A 17,508-nucleotide genomic window follows, 5' to 3' on the forward strand; every position below is an offset into this window, starting at 1 on the left:
TAAAATCTTGGGATTTTTCTAGGAGCTACTTTCAAACTGTTTTGCTTTATCACAAGAAAAGACTCCTGTGCCTAGAAAAATTATAACAAAAAGACAACTATTTAGAAAATGAACTAACAAGGGTTTTAAAGTTTCTAAACTTAAATTTGATGAAATGTGTTATGTATAGATGTTCTGCTTGTATTTGTATGCCTGTGCCCACAGAAGAGGGCACTGTATCCCAGGAACTGGTACTACAGAGGGAGGTCAGCTGCCGTGTGAGTGCTAGGAATCAAACTCAGGCCCTGAGAAAGTGCTCTTAACCACTAAGCAAGCTCTCTAGCCCCTGTGCTAAAATCTTAAATGTAGGAAAAAATGACATTTAATAAAGGAGTCTATTTTACGAATATTTTGTATAGCTCAAAAACTTTCTCAGTTATTAAAACTGTGAACATCTTTATTTTTCATATGAAATGAAGTTAGATGATAGTGAAATTAAATGATGCTTTTTTGAAAAAATACAAATTATGAAATATACTACTAGTTCTTTATATCTATCATTAAATAATGTTTACCAAAATACCTTTTCAAAATTATATTAGTATTGATACTAGAAAACATAGGAGACAAAAGATATTATCACTACTATTACACTAACTTTCTAAGCAGGTAATAATACATGTTTTCAAATATACCTTCACATTAATTCTCAAGATCAACTTTTCATAATTTTATTTCCCATTTTTAAAGTGTTACTGCTTTACAGTAATCTTTTTATGTTTATCATAATATATTTACAAATATTTCATACTGATTCTTATAAATTTTAAATGTCTTAAACAGAAATGATAGTGTTAAGTATTTTAAAAGCAAGATGACATTATTTGTTACATATGGCAAACATTCATAGAAACAACGTTATGCTGGTATCACATGGAAATATTAGATGTATAAGACAATACTGAGATATTTTTACCTTTGTATTTAGAGTGCATGTCTTACAGACACTATATTTATTTTTAAAATTCCAGTTATTTAAATCTCAGCCTTTTAATCAAGAATTTAATTCATTGAAGTTTAATATAATTATTATTATATTTGGGTCTGGGTAAACCATTTTATTATATACTTTCTATTTGTTTTCTTTATTCTTTTTTGTTGTAGTGGTTCTACTTATCCTATCTTTTGAGGGGTTATCTGAATACTTAAAATTCCATTTTAATTTCTTCCTTGGTTTTTAGGTACACATACTTCTCTACATTTTTTACATTATGATTAGAAGTTAATCCTTAACTGTGCATAATTTTCAAATGAACATTCATAATGTACCATATTTCAGATAAAATGTTGAAACTAAAATTATATAGATTCTTATCTTCCCCATTCACGCTTTCATAATGTAATTGTTTATATATTTATATCTATTTGTGATATAAACTGTGCAGGACTAGAAATGATTATAAGAAAAAATTTTCTTCACTATTTTCCTGTCCCAATCTATCACTGACTCACTTCCTCTTGACTAATTACATGTTAAGAAAATATCAACTTACTCTCTTTCTCTATATTTTAAATTCTGTACCAGCTTTTTGCATTGGATAGTTTCTATTCTATTCTCCAACTCATTTACTCTTTGTTCTTTCATCATCAGTAAATACTAGTTAATACTGTCCAATGACTACTTTACTTTAGATATTACTTCTGTTCCACCCCCAACTCCAGCTCCCCTCTCTGCCCTATTTGAGTTCCTGCTTTGACTGCCTTTGATGATGAACTGTAATATAGAAGTATAAGTTCCTCATGTTTCTCCAAATAGAAAACCTAAGACCAAAAAAAAAAAACCTTATACATTTAAAACAGTACTAAAAACGTCAGCATAGTTTTAGTGAATTGCTAAACTGCATGTTAAAAATAATACTCCAATACAAAGACTTACAATACAAATTAGCAAGAGACATGACTAACCTTTTTTCCTGACTTTCCACCTTTCTTCTTTGGTAGGACAATTTTAATAGTAATGCCTTTCTTAGTAGCTGAAGTATCTCTAGTTGGCTTAGTTTGTCCTGACTTCTTGCTAGCCTTTGGTATTGGTAGTACAATGGTTGTTTTCCGTGAAGACTTCTTTGAAGATTGAGCCCCTTTGGAGGTGGGAGACTTTGTTTTCTGAGAGGTGGAAGGCTTTGTTATCTCAGAAGTGGAAGATTTTGTTTGTTCAGCGGAGGAAGGCGGTGTGTTCTCTGTACTGTGCACTGAAAGGGCTGAGAAAAGAGCTTAGAAACAAAAATTAAAGAAAATGATATAGTTAAAAACACTATCATATGACTCAAAAACCTTTAAGCATATCTTTAAAAGTACACAAGAACACAAATTAGACACCTAATTTTTAAGTTTTCCTTTTTGAGTTAAGAAAGAGAAGGAATATAATATCCTATACAAAGCAAGATGAGGGAAAGACATTGGAAGAGCTGGGGCAGGGAACACATTAAGATCAAAATATAAGGTATAAATTATTTAACAATAAATAAAATCACTAAAAAGTAAAACAGTGTTAAGACAAGAATGCCAGTCAAAATGAAATTTTAGGAGCATTAAATTTTCATAATCAGGAAACAATTTAATTCTCTAAAGATGATGAATTTGTTAGAATAAACAGCAAATCTGATTTAGCACATTAAAAATTGTATCAATTTATCATTGTGTTACTTCTTGTATTGGAGTTCTTAAAACAAAAACTGTCTTTCATTATGAAAAGAACATGCTATCACTTAATATTGATCAAGCATCTTGTAAACCAATATAGCAAAACAAGGCAAGTCAATCACCTGGAATTGCTTCTTCATCTTCCAAAAGTTTGGCTTGGTCTTTCCAAAATTTGCTGACTCTTTTGCGCTTGCGTTTTTTCTCAGCTTTGTTGAGGTATGAAATGAAAAAAAAAATGCTTATTTAAAGCTGGAACACATTATGTTCTAGTATGCATATTAAATAATAAAGCATCTAATGCAGCATAGTCATGAATCTTATCACAGTGAAAATTTCTATGAATTTATCGTTGTGGTGCTTATACTTGTTTCCTTAAAAGTGAAAAACAGTCTTGTTTTCTAAAAACATTGCACCATTATTCAATATATGGCAAACGTCTTGTGAATCAATATGGATTTAAAAAAAAAAAAAACAAAGCAATCACCTAGGGCAGCTTCTTCATCTTCAAAAATTCCAGCTTGTTCTTTCCAAGGATTGGTGACTGTCTTGCCCTTGCGTTTTTTCTCAGCTTTGTTGAGGTATGAAATGAAAAGTATTATGTACATTTAAAGCTGGAACACATTATATTCCAGTATACATGCTAAATAATAAAGCTTCTAATGTAGCATGGTCATAAAAGGTTATCATCATACTCATATGACATTTAACAATGCACAACATGGCACAATAACTCTAAGGACACAGTAGTGGCATGCATATCTTGGCAGTAACCAAATACTCTTTACTTGGGACTTAAGAGCTACTCAACATGAGGGAAACTATAACTGGCACTAGAAATCTAGCTAAAAATTATGTGCTAGAGAAGTAATGGTTATTGGAAGACAATCTGCAACCATGAATTTAAATTTAAATAAACCAGCACAGGCCTCGACAACTATCTATAAACATTTGTCTTCATACACCCAGATAACAGTAGTTTTCATTCTTCATCAAGAAAACTTGTTTATAACAGAGACCATTAGAATAAACAAAAAACTAATCAAAACAAAGAGTGGTGGAGCCCAATCAGAATGGATACATCTATAGAACACTCCTGCACTCTATTCAAGAGGAGGTGGAATGATTGTAAAGAGCCAGAGGTTCTCCTAGTAATATCAGAAGAAATGTGATGTGAGATGTCTTTCTGTATGCTGTGAATATGTGTTGCTCCCACTGGTTAATAAATACAGCTGCTTTGGCCTATGGCAAGGCAGGAGAGAGGCAGGCAGGGAATCCAAGCAGACATACTAGAGGAAGAAAGGCAGACGGAGGGATATGCTGTGACCCGCCCAGAGGAACAAGATGTATTAGGATACAGGCAAAGCCACAAGACACATGGCAATACATAGGTTAATGAGAATGGGTTAATTTAAGATGTAATAGCTAGTTAGCAATAAGCCTGAACCATAGATCAGTTTGTAATTAGTATTAAGCCTCTGAGTGATTATTTTATTAAAACAGCTGCTGCCTGGGTGGGACTGGGCAGGACCGAGAAACTTCAGTCTACAGAAATTCACATAAAAACTCATGACCATCATTGCCAAAACATGAGCTGAACAAGAATCACACTAATACATATACAAACTGGACAGAGAAAAGACCATGAAGTTTCAACCCTACACAAAAGAACTATAGAAAACAGGGAATGGGAGAGATGGGAATCCCCAGGTAGAAGCACACCATTTCACTGTCTAATGTGAAAAAGCCAGCCATGAGAATATACATAGTTACTATTATACAGACCAAACAAGTTATATTCAGGGCTGTACGTGTATATAAATATTCTTTTTTTTTCTTTTGGTTTTTTTGAGACAAGGTTTCTCTGTGTAACAGCCCTGGCTGTCCTGGAACATGCTCTGTAGACCAGGCTGGCTTTGAACTTACAAAGATCTGCCTTCCTCTGCCTCCAGAGAACTGGGATTAAAGGCATGTGACTCACATGCCTAGCTACATAGATATTCTTGAAGGAAAGCATTAACAATTACTGAGAAAAGAGGCCATACATTTGGCAGAGATGGAGAAGGTAAGGGTAAGGAGAAAGCTTGAAATTTAATCATCTTAAAAAAAGAAAATGTTCTCTTTTAAAAAATGAAAAACCATATAATCAGGAAAAATCTAATTCTTCAAAAGAATAAACTTACTACAATAGGAGACAAATTTGACTTATCACACTGAAAATTTCTAAATTTTTCATTATACTACTTCTTATATTAGTCTTCCTAAAAGTGAAAAAGTCTTCCCTTCTAAAAATATTACAGCAATATTCAATATACAGAAAACATGAGAATAAATACAGATTTAAAAACACCCCACACAAACAAAAAATAACAACAAAGCGATCACCTGGGCCTGCTTCTTCATATTCAAAAAGTCCACCTTGGTCTTTCCATGATTTGGTGACTGTTTTGCCCTTACGTTTTTTCTCAGCTTTATTGAGGTATGAAATGAAACACAGAGAATATATACATTTAAAGCTACAACACATTATGTTTAATCCACTGTTTTCCAAATAATAAAGCTTCTAATACTAATGCATATGCTCTAATATAGCCTTGTCATAAAGAAGACTATCATCAAGCTCATGTGATGTGTAACATGCCCATCATGGCATGATAACTCTAAGTATGCAGCAGTGGAACTACTTCTTTATAAGCAACAGCTATTTACTTGGACTTATGATTCTCTGACCAAGAAGGAGAGAATGTGTGACACTGGAAACCCAGCTAAAACCTCTGTGCTAGTCATATTATGTTATTGGAGAAGAATCTAAAGCCACTTACTAAAATTGCACAATCCCTATCAACAATCTATAAACATTGTTCTTATACCTGTACATAATGTAGTCTTTACTCTTTATCAAGAGAATTTTTGTTTGCAACAGAGACAATCATAGAGAACCATGACCAATAAAAGAGCCAAAGGGTAAAAAAGGTTAATCTGAGACTGAATCTCCTAGTAATATCAGGAGAAATTACTAATATCACTGCTCAAACATGAGATGAACAAGAATGACAGCAAAACATATACAAACTGGACAGAGAAAAGCCCATAAGGCCTAAATCCTACACAAAAGAACTCTAGAAAATGCTAGAAAACTCAAGAAAGGTAGGAATTGGAGAGGTGGAAATCACCAGGGAAGAGCATAACAATTCAATTTCTGGTGTAATAAGACAGTCGTAAAAAAATACATTCAAGTACTACTATACAAAATGAACAAGTTATATTCAGGGCTATATGTGTACGTAGATATTCCTGAATGCAAGCACTAACAATTAGTGAGAAAAAAGGACATATTTGGCAGAGAGAAGGAGGGGTATATACAAACTTTTGGGGGAGGATCAGGTAGGAAGAAAGGTTGAAATTAAACTATAATCTCAAAATAAAAGAATTGTCTCTTTGAAAATATGAAAAAAGCTATAATCAGAAAACAATCTAATTCAAACAAAATAATTATAACAAATTTGATGAATCACAATGAAAATTTCTATGAATATATCATTGTGCTACTTACATTTGTTGAAAAAAAGAAAAAAAATTTCCTTCTAAAAACATCTAAAACCATCATTCAATATATGGTAAACACTTTGGGAATCTATCTATCTATCTATCTAATGATTATATATATTCAAAAGGTGTTTCTCATATATTTAAATTTATTCACATATACTTAATTTTCATATATAATTCATATTTATAATATAATACATATACACACAACCATGAGCATTCACTTAGAGCAGCTTGTTCATTTTCAAAAAGTCCACCTTGGACTTTGCATTGTTTGGTGACTGTTTTGCCCTTACATTTTTCTTAGCTTTATTGAGGCACAAAGATTATACACATTTAAAGCTAGAACACATACATTATGCTTAATCTACTGTTTTCCAAAATAATAAAGCATCTAATACTAATGCATATGCTCTACTAGCCTTGTCATAAAGAAGGCAACCATTATGGTCACCTGATGTGTAACAATGCCCATCATAGCATGCAGCAGTGGAACACAGACCTTCTATGTAATCAACAGTTCTTTACTTGAAAATAAGACTAGCTCAACAAGAGGGAGAGATTGCCTTGTACTGGAAACCCAGTTGGAAGTTCTGTGCTGAACAAATGATGATTATTGGAGAAGAATTTAAAACCACTAACTTACTAAAACAGCACAATCCCTAACAAAAATCTATAAACATTGTTCTTACACCTGAAGATAACTATAGTCTTTACTCTTCATCAAAGAAACTGTTGTTTGCAACAGCCAGAGACCATTACAAAAATCTACAACCAATCAAAGCAGAGAGTGGTAGAGTCCAATCCTAGTGGATACATTTACAGAACTCTCCTGCATATAAGATAAGACTCAGAGAACACTACCCAAGAGGGGGCTGAGAGAACATCAGAGCCACAGGGTCAGGGAATTTGCTCTAAGACCTAGTAATATTAGTAAAAACAAACATAGTATCTCACAAACATGACTACTTAAACATGGACTGAACAAGAATGGCCAAATTACATACACAAACTGGACAGAGAAAAGACCACGAGGCTTCAACCCTACTCAAAAAAAGGATAGAAAACTGACAGAAACAGGGAAAAGGAAGGCTTTGAAGGGAGGAATGGATATGGAGAAAAGTTGCTACAGAATTATAATCTCACAAAAAATGATCTAATTCTCCTTGAAAACACGAAAAGAATCTGTAATCAAGAAGCAAAGTAATTCTCTAAAATGTTGAACATATTATAATAAAAGACAAATTTGACTTATCAAAATGAAAATATCTATGAATTTATTATTGTGGTATGTACACTTATTTCCCTAAAGTGAAAAAGGCTTGCCTTCTGAAAATACTACACTGGCCTGGCAGTGGTGGCACACGCCTTTAATCCCAGCACACATGAGGAAGAGCCAGGCAGATCTCTGTGAGTTTGAAGCCACCCTGATCTACAGAGTGAGTTCCAGGACAGGCAACCAAACTACACAAAGAAACACTGTCTCAAAAAACAAAGAAAACAAAAGAATCTGAAAACATTACACCATTATTCAATATAGAGCACATATTATGTCAATCAATATAGATAAAAACAAAATGAAACAAAGAAATCACCTGGGCCTGCTTCTTCATATTCAAAAACTCCACCTTGGTCCTTCCATGGTTTGGTCACTGTTTTGCCCTTGTATTTTTTCTTAGCTTTATTGAGGTATGAAATGAAAAATAAAGATTATATACATTTAAAGCTACAGCATATTATGTTTCATCAACTAGGTTTTCCAGAATAATAAAGTTTGCACCACTAATGCATATTCTCTACTATAGCCTTGTCATAAGGAAGGCTACAATCATTTCACCTGATGTGTAACACTGTCCATCACAGCATGATAGCTCTAAGTATGCAGCAGTGGAACACAGACCTTATTTGTAACCAACAGCTCCTTACTTGGACTTAAGACTCATTCCACAAGAGGGAAAGATTGCCTGGCATGGGAAACCCAGCTAAAAATTCTGTGCTGGTCAAATAATGATTATTGGAGAAGAATCTACAACCACTAACTGTGGAAGCCCACAACTAACTCACAGTTTCTCGGTTTGAATCTGAAGTCAATTCTGAGTCAATAGAGTTCAAGCTTCCTAGCTCCAGGGCTGTGAGAAAGTCCTGATTAGCCTGCAGAGTCTCCTTAAAGGGCTGTTAGAAAGTCCTGATCAGCCCACAGAGCATCCTTGAAGAGCTGACAGAAAGTACTGATTAGCCAACAAGAAGGAACACACACAGTATCTAGCTAGATGCAGGCTGCTGATGACAGCCAGAGGTATATTGAGAGAGAAAAAGAAACTGCCTGATCCTTGCCTCAAGAACAGGATAGATAGTGGCTGAATGCCTATGCTGTGCATTGTTCTACCTCTGTCCTTCAAAACTGTGCATAGGCTGGTTGTGAAATAAACTTGGGGCTGTCCAGCATTGACAGGCAGATCTCTTGACTTTTGTCTGTCTTCTTCATTGTCTCTTCAATCCACATGCCTCTACCCAGATACCCAGCTGACTGTTGGCAGGCTCCTACAACTAACTTACCAAAACAGCACTAACCCTAACATCTATAAACATTGCTTTTAACCTAAAGATAACTGTAGTCTTTACACTTCATCAAAGAAATGGTTGTTTGCAACAGCTGGAGATCATTACAGAAACCCACAACCAGTCATAGCAGAGTAGAGTCCAATCCTAATGGATACATCTACAGAAGTCTCCTGTACATTAGATAAGACTCATGGAACACTACCCAAAAGAGAGTGGCTGAAAGATCACCAAAGCCAGAGGGTCAGGGAAGTTGTTCTAAGATTGTGTTTCCTAGTAATATCAGGAGAAACACACATAAAATCTCACACACATCACTGCTCAAACATGAGCTGAACAAGAATGGTACCAATACATAGACAAATTAGACAGAGAAAATCCCATGAGGATTCAACCCTACTCCAAAGGATGATAGAACACTGGGGAACCTGGGAAGAGGAGAGGTGGGAATATCCAGAGAAGGATATAGCAACTCACTGTCTGGTGGCAAAAACCCACTCATGAAAACAAACAAACAAAAAGAGGAAACATACATATAAGTATTATTATACAGTCTGAACAGGTTAAATCTGAACAGGGTATATTTACGAGGGAGGGAGGGAAGGAAGGAGGGGGGAGAGGGAGAGAGAGGGGGGGGAGAGGGAGAGAGAGGGAGAGGGAGAGGGAGAGGGGGAGAGAGAGAGAGAGAGAGAGAGAGAGAGAGGGGGGGGGGGAGAGACACTGACTGTGTGTGTGTAGACATTGTTAAATGCAATCACTAAAAGTTAGTGTGAAAAGGGGTCATGAATTTTGGCAAAGAGAAGGGGATTGATATGGGAGGTTTTAGAGTGAGGAAAGGGTATGGAGAAAGGTTGCAACTAAATGATAATTTCATAAACAATGAGATCAATTTCCTTGAAAACATGAAAAGAATCTGAAAAGAAGCAACGTAATTCTCCAATAGGATTAACTTATTATTATAAAGGACTAATTTGACCTAGCAAAGTGAAAATTCTATGAATTTATCATTGTGGTATGATACTGGTTTCCTAAAAAGTGGAAAACAGTCTTCCTTTTGAAAACATTACACCATTATTCAATAAATAGCAAACATAATGTGAACCAACAAAGATTAAACAGAACAAAGTTAAGTAATCACCTGGGCCTGCTTCTTCATATTCAAAAAGTCCGCCTTGGCCCTTCCATGGTTTGGTGACTGTTTTGCCTTTGCGTTTTTTCTCAGCTTTATTGCGATATGAAATGAAAATTGAAGATTATGAACATGTAAAGCCAGAATACATTATGTTTCATCAACTAGGTTTTCCAAAATAATAAAGCTTCCACCTACTACTGCATTCTCTACTATAGCCATGTCATAAGGAAGGCTACAATTATGGTCACCTGATGTGTAACACTGTCTATCACAGCATGATAGCTCTAAGCAGTGGAACATAGACCTTTCTAACCAGGAGTTCCTTCCTTGGACTTAAGACTCACTTAGCAAGAGGGTACAGATGCCTAGCACTGGAAACCTAGCTAAAAACACTGTGCTGGTCTAATGATGATTATTGGAGAAGAATCTATGACCACTAACTTACTAAAAAACAGCACAATCCCTAACAAAAATCTATAAACATTGTTCTTACAACTGAAGATAACTGTAGTCTTTACTCTTCATCAAAGAAATTTACATTTGCAACAGCCAAAGACCCCTACAGAGATCCACAACCAATCAAAGCAGAGAGTGGTGGAGTCTAATGAGAATAGATACATCTACAGAACTCTCCTGCTCAGGGAACACTATCCAAGAGGGGGCTAAGATATCATCAGAGCCAGAGGTTCAGGAAACTTCTTCTAAGACTGTGTTTCCTAGTAATATCATGAGAAACACACATAAAATCTCACACACATCACTGCTCAAACATGAGCTGAACAAGAATGATAACAATACATAGACAAATTAGACAGAATATTCCACGAGGCTTCACCCTACTCAAAGGATGATAGAAAACTGAGGAAACTAGGAAGAGGAGAGGTGGGAATATCCAGAAAAGGATACAGCAACTCACTGTCTGGTGGCAAACACCCAGTCATGAAAAGATACACACAAGTATTATTATACAGACTGAACAGGGTATATTTAGGAGTGTGTGTGTGTGTGTGTGTGTGTGTGTGTGTGTGTGTATGTGTGTCTGTGTGTGTGTATGTGTGCGTGTAAATATTCTTAAATAGATTCACTAAAAGTTAGTGTGAAAAGGAGCCACGAATTTTAGCATAGAGAAGGGGGTTGATATGGGAGGTTTTGGAGTAAGGAAAGGGTATGGAGAAAGGTTGCAGCTACATGATAATTTCATAAACAATGAGATCAATTTCCTTGAAAACATGAAAGAATCTGAAAAGAAGCAGCAACCTAATCCTCAAAAAGGATTAACTTATTATTATCAGGGACTAATTTGACCTAGAACAGTAAAAATTTCTATTAATTGATCAATGTGGTATTACACCGGTTTCCTAAAAAGTGAAAAATAGTCTTCCTTTTGAATACATTACACCATTATTCAAAAAATAGATATGAAAACAAAGCAGTCACCTGGGCCTGCTTCTTCATATTCAAAAAGTCCTCCTTGGTCCTTCCATGGTTTGGTCACTGTCTTGCCTTTGTGTATTTTCTCAGCTTTATTGAGTGAGGTATGAAATGAAAAACAAAGATTATGCACATTTAAAGCTAGGCCACATTATGTTTAATTCACTGTTTTCCAAATAATAAAGCTTCCAGGACTAATGCATATTCTCTAATACAGCCTGTCATAAAGAAGGCTACCATCATTTCACCTGATGTGTAACCCTGCCCATCACAGCATGATACCTCCGAGTATGCAGCAGTAGGACACAGACCTTCTTTCTAACCAGGAGCTCTTGTACTGAAATAGCTCAACAAGAGGGTGAGATTGCCTGGCACTGGAAACCCACCTAAAATTCTGTGTGGGTCAAATGATGATTTTTGGAGAAGAATATACAACCACTAACTTATTAAGAGAGCCTAATCACTAACAATAATTTATAAACATTATTCTTAAAGCTGAAGATAACTGCAGTCTTTATTCTTCATCAAAGACACTGTTGTTTCCAACAGCCAGAGACTTACAAAATCCCACAACCAATTAAAGCAGAGTGTAGTGGAATCCAATCAGAATGGATGCATCTACAGAAGTCTCCTGTACATAAGATAAGGAGACTCAGGGAACACTACCCAAGAGAGAGTGGCCGAAAGATCACCAGAGCCAGAGGGTCAGGAAATTTGTTCCAAGACTGTGCTTCCTACTAATATCAGGAGGAATACACATACAATCTCACACACATCACTGCTCAAACATGAGCTGAACAAGAATGGCTCCAATACATACACAAACTGAACAGAGAAAATCCCATGAGGCTTCACCCTACTCAAAGGATGACCAAAAACTGAAGAAAACTGGGAACAGGAGAGCTAGGAATACCCTGGGAAGGTTACAGCAACTCTCTGTCTGGTGCCAAAAAGCCAGTCAAAAAACATATAAACAGGGACTATTATACAGAATAAACAGGCTATATTTAGGATTGCATGTGTGTGTGTGTCTGTGTGTGTGTGTATAGAGATATGCTTAAATACAATTCTAACAGTTAGTGTGAAAAGAGGCCATGAGTTTTGTTATTGAGAAGAGGATTGAAGTGAGAGGTTTGGAAGGTTGGAAAGGATATGGAGAATGGTTGCAATTAAATGATAATTTCATAAACAATGAGAAAATTTTTCTTGCAAACATGAAAATTATCTGTAATGAAGAAACAATCTAATTCTCAACAGGATGAACTTATAATAATAAAGGACAAACTGGACCTAGTACAGTAAAAATTTCTATGAATTTATCATTGTGGTATTACACTGGTTTCCTAACAAAGTGAAAAACAGACTTCCTTTTGAAACATTACACCATTATTCAGTATATGGCAAACATCATGTAAATAAATACAGATAAACACAAAACAAAGCAAAACAATCACCTGGGTCTGCTTCTTCATATTCAAAAAGTCCTCCTTGGTCTCTCCATGTCTTGGTCACTTTCTTACCCTTGTATTTTTTCTCAGCTTTATTGAGGTATGAAATGAAAAACAAAGATTATGTACATTTAAATCTGGAACACATTATGTTTAATTCACTATGTTTCCAAATTATAAAGCTTCCAGTACTAATGCGCATGCTTTATTATAGCCTTGTTATAAAGAAGGCTACCATCATGTTCACCTGATGTGTAACAATTACCATCATGGCATTATAACTCTAAGTATGCAATAGTGGAATACAGACCTTCTTTGTGCCAAGAGCTCTTTACTTGGACTTAAGACTCACTTAGCAAGAGGGTACAGATGCCTAGCACTGGAAACATAGCTAAAAACACTGTGCTGGTCTAATGATGATTATTGGAATAGAATCTATGACCACTAACTTACTAAAAAACATCACAATCCCCAACAACCATCTTCAAACATTGTTCTTACACCTGAAGATATCTGTAGTCTTTACTCTTCATCAAAGACATTTTCATTTTCAACAGCCAGAGACCATTACAGAGATCCACAACCAATCATTGCAGAGAGTGGTAGAGTCTAATGAGAATGGATACATCTACAGAACTTTCGTGCACATAAGATAAGACTCAGGGAACACTATCCAAGAAGAAGCTGAAAGATCACTAGAGCTAGAGGGTCAGGGAACTTCTAAGATTGTGTTTCCTAGTAATATCTGGAGAAAGACACATAAAATCTCACAAATATCACTGCCCAAACATGAGTGAAGAACAGTTGCACTAATACATACACAAACTGCTAAGAGTAAAATCCATGAGGCCTCAACCCTAATGAAAGGATGATAGGTAACTGAGGAAACTGGGGACAGACATGCTAAATACCCAGGGAAGGATACAGCAATTCTGTCTGTCTAGTGGTAAAAAGCCAGTCATGAAAACCACACATACAGGTATTATTATACAGACTGAACAGGTTTAGGAATGTGTGTGTGTGTGTGTGTGTGTGTGTGTGTGTGTGTGTGTGTGTATACACAGAGATATTCTTAAACACAATCACTGACAATTAAGATGAAAAGAGACCATGAATTCTGGGAAGAAATGTGGGTTGAAAATTGTAGTATATGAAGGGAGGAATGGATATGGAGAAAGGCTACAATTGAAAAGCAATCTTATAAAAAATAGATAATTCTCCTTGAAAACACAAAAATAATCTGTAATCAAGAAGCAATCTAATTCTTCAAAAGCATGAACTTATTACAATAAGAGACAAATTTGACTTATCACAGAGAAAGTGTCTATGAATTTATCATTGTGGTATTACAATGGTTTCCTAAAAAGTGAAAAAGAGACTTCCTTTTAAAAAAAAGTATACCATTACTCAATAAATAGCAAACATAATGTGATTGAATACAGATAAAAACAAAACAAGTCACCTGGGCTTGCCTTTTTATATTCAAAAAGTCCGCCTTGGTCTCTCCATGGCTTGGTCACCGATTTGCCTTTTTGTTTTTTCTCAGCTTTATTGAGGTATGAAATGAAAAACAAAGATTATGTACATTTAAAGCTAGGCCACATTATGTTTAATTCACTGTTTTCCAAATAATAAAACTTCCAGGACTAATGCATATTCTCTAATACAGCCTGTCATAAAGAAGGCTTCCATCATTTCACCTGATGTGTAACACTGCCTATCACAGCATGATAGCTCTGAGTATGCAGCAGTGGAACACAGACCTTCTTTCTAACCAGGAGCTCTTGTACTGAAATAGCTCAACAAGAGGGAGAGATTGCCTGGCACTGGAAACCAGAGTAAAAGCTTTGTGCTGGTCAAATGATGGTTATTGGAGAAGAATCTACAGGCACTAACTTACTTAAAAAAGGCACAATCCCCAACAACAATCTATAAACAATGTTCTTACACCTGAAGGTAACTGTAGTCTTTACACTTTTTAAAATGAACTTTTGTTTGCAACATTCAGAGACCATTACAGAAATTCACAACCAATGAAACAAAGGGGAGTGGAACACAATTAGAATGGATACATCTACAGAAGTCTCCTGAACAAAAGATAAGGCTCAGGAAACACTACCCAAGGAGGGAATAAAGATCATCAGAGCCAGAGGATGAGGAAATTTTTTCTAAGACATTATCTTCTAGTAATATCAGGAGAAACACACATAAAATCTCACTAAAATCAATACTCAAATGTGAACTAAACAAGAGTGGCACTAATACATATACAAGATAGACAAAGAAAAGTCCACTAGGCTTCAACCCTACTCAAAGGAAGTAGAAAACTAACAGAAACTAGGAACAGGAGAGGTGGGAATAGCCATGGAAGAATACACCAAGTCACTGTGTGCTGCCCAAAATCTAGCCATGAAAACACACATATAGTTATTATTATACAGACTGAGCCAGTTACATTTTGGAATGTGTGTGTGTGTGTGTGTGTGTGTGTGTGTGTGTGTGTGTGTATGTAAATATTCTTAAATAGATTCATTAAAGTTGGTGTGAAATGGAGCCATGATTTTAGCATAGAGAAGGGGGTTGATATGGGAGGTTTTGGAGTAAGGAAAGGGTATGGAGAAAGGTTGCAGCTACATGATAATTTCATAAACAATGAGATCAATTTCCTTGAAAACATGAAAGAATCTGAAAAGAAGCAGCAACCTAATCCTCAAAAAGGATTAACTTATTATTATCAGGGACTAATTTGACCTAGAACAGTAAAAATTTCTATTAATTGATCAATGTGGTATTACACCGGTTTCCTAAAAAGTGAAAAATAGTCTTCCTTTTGAATACATTACACCATTATTCAAAAAATAGATATGAAAACAAAGCAGTCACCTGGGCCTGCTTCTTCATATTCAAAAAGTCCTCCTTGGTCTCTCCATGGCTTGGTCACTGTCTTGCCCTTATGTATTTTCTCAGCTTTATTGAAGAATGAAATGAAATACAAAGATTATATACACTGAATTCTAGAACACATTATGTTTCATCTACTGTTTTCCAAATAATAAACCTTCTAATAGTAATGCATATTCTCTACTATAGCCTTGTCATAAAGAAGACTATCATTATGGTCACCTGATGTGTAAAAATGCCCATTATAACATGACAGCTCTAAGTATGCAGCAGTGGAACACAGACATTTTTTTTTAGTCAAAGAACATTTAATTGGACTTGTGACTTGCTGAACAAGTGGAGAGCATTCCTGGCACTAGAAACCCAGCTGAAAACACTGTTGGTCAAGTGATGATTTTTGGAGAAGAATCTACAACCACTAACTTACTAAAACAGCATACTCTCTAACATGTATAAACATTCTTACACCTGAAGATAACTGTAGTCTTTACTGTTCATCAAAGAAATTGTTTTTGGCAACAGCCAGAGACCATTACAGAAATCTACAACCAATTAAAGCAGAGAGTGCTAGAGCCCAATCAGAATGGATATATCTACAGAACTTTCCTGCACATAAGATAAGGCTCATGGAACACTACCCAAGTGGGACAGAAAGATCATCAGAGTGTGAGGGAATTTGTTCTATGACTATGTCTCCTAGTAATATCAGGAGAAACAAAAGTTCACAAATATCACTGCCCAAACGTAAGTTGAACAGGAATGGCAAGAATACATACACAAACTGCTCAGAGAAAAGGCCATGGTGCTTCAAACTGACTGAAAGGGTGATAGATAACTGAGGAAACTGAGGACAGACATGGTAAATACCCAGAGAAGGATACAGCAATTCTCTCTCTAGTGGCAAAAAGCCAGTCATGAAAACATACATACAGGTATTATTATACAGACTGAACAGGTTATACTTTGGAACACGTGTGTGTGTGTGTGTGTGTGTGTGTGTGTGTGTGTGTGTGTGTGTACACATATAGATATCCTTAAATAAAATCACTAACAATTACTGCAAAAAAGAGGCCATGAATTTTGGCACAGAACAGGTGGTTGACATGGGACGTTTTGAAGGGAGGAAAGCATATGGAGAAAGGTTGCATTTAAAGAGAATCTCAAAAAAATAAAAATAAAACCAAATTAATTCTCCTTGAAAACACAAAAAGAATCTATAATCAAAAACAATTTAATTCTCCAAAAGGATGAACTTATTAAAATAGGAAACAAATTTGACTCATCACAGTGAAAATTCTAAGGATTTATCATTGTGGTTCTTATACCTGCTTCCTTAAAAGTGAAAATCAGTCTTTTTTTCTAAAATCATTACACCATTATTCAATATATACCATATATTATGTCAATCAACAGAGATAAAAACAAAACACAGCAAAGCAGTCACCTGGGCCTGTTTCTTCATATTCAAAAAGTCCGCCTTGGTCTCTCCATGGTTTGGTCACTGTCTTGCCTTTTTGTTTTTTCTTAGCTTTATTGAGGTATGAAATGAAAAACAAAGATTATGTACATTTAAATCTGGAACACATTATGTTTAATTCACTATGTTTCCAAATTATAAAGCTTCCAGTACTAATGCGCATGCTTTATTATAGCCTTGTTATAAAGAAGGCTACCATCATGTTCACCTGATGTGTAACAATTACCATCATGGCATTATAACTCTAAGTATGCAATAGTGGAATACAGACCTTCTTTGTGCCAAGAGCTCTTTACTTGGACTTAAGACTCACTTAGCAAGAGGGTACAGATGCC

General features: G+C 35.4%; 1 protein-coding gene across 1 annotated transcript in view; it reads right to left on the reverse strand.

The window, feature by feature from the left end:
• Scml2 (Scm polycomb group protein like 2) overlaps positions 1-17,508 on the reverse strand; it is a 102,151-nt gene that overhangs the window by 17,863 nt on the left and 66,780 nt on the right. The window contains exons 16-26 of the mRNA XM_036175461.1: positions 17,141-17,224; positions 15,679-15,762; positions 14,258-14,341; positions 12,802-12,885; positions 11,354-11,437; positions 9,923-10,006; positions 7,821-7,904; positions 5,062-5,145; positions 3,164-3,247; positions 2,802-2,885; positions 1,945-2,249 (exon numbers count right to left, since the gene is read on the reverse strand). Of these exons, the coding sequence (XP_036031354.1) occupies positions 1,945-2,249; positions 2,802-2,885; positions 3,164-3,247; positions 5,062-5,145; positions 7,821-7,904; positions 9,923-10,006; positions 11,354-11,437; positions 12,802-12,885; positions 14,258-14,341; positions 15,679-15,762; positions 17,141-17,224 (1,145 nt within the window). The remainder of the gene's footprint in view (positions 1-1,944; positions 2,250-2,801; positions 2,886-3,163; positions 3,248-5,061; positions 5,146-7,820; positions 7,905-9,922; positions 10,007-11,353; positions 11,438-12,801; positions 12,886-14,257; positions 14,342-15,678; positions 15,763-17,140; positions 17,225-17,508) is intronic.

This window comes from Onychomys torridus, chromosome X (genome assembly GCF_903995425.1).
Source record: "Onychomys torridus chromosome X, mOncTor1.1, whole genome shotgun sequence".
NCBI classification, from domain to species: Eukaryota; Metazoa; Chordata; class Mammalia; order Rodentia; family Cricetidae; genus Onychomys; species Onychomys torridus.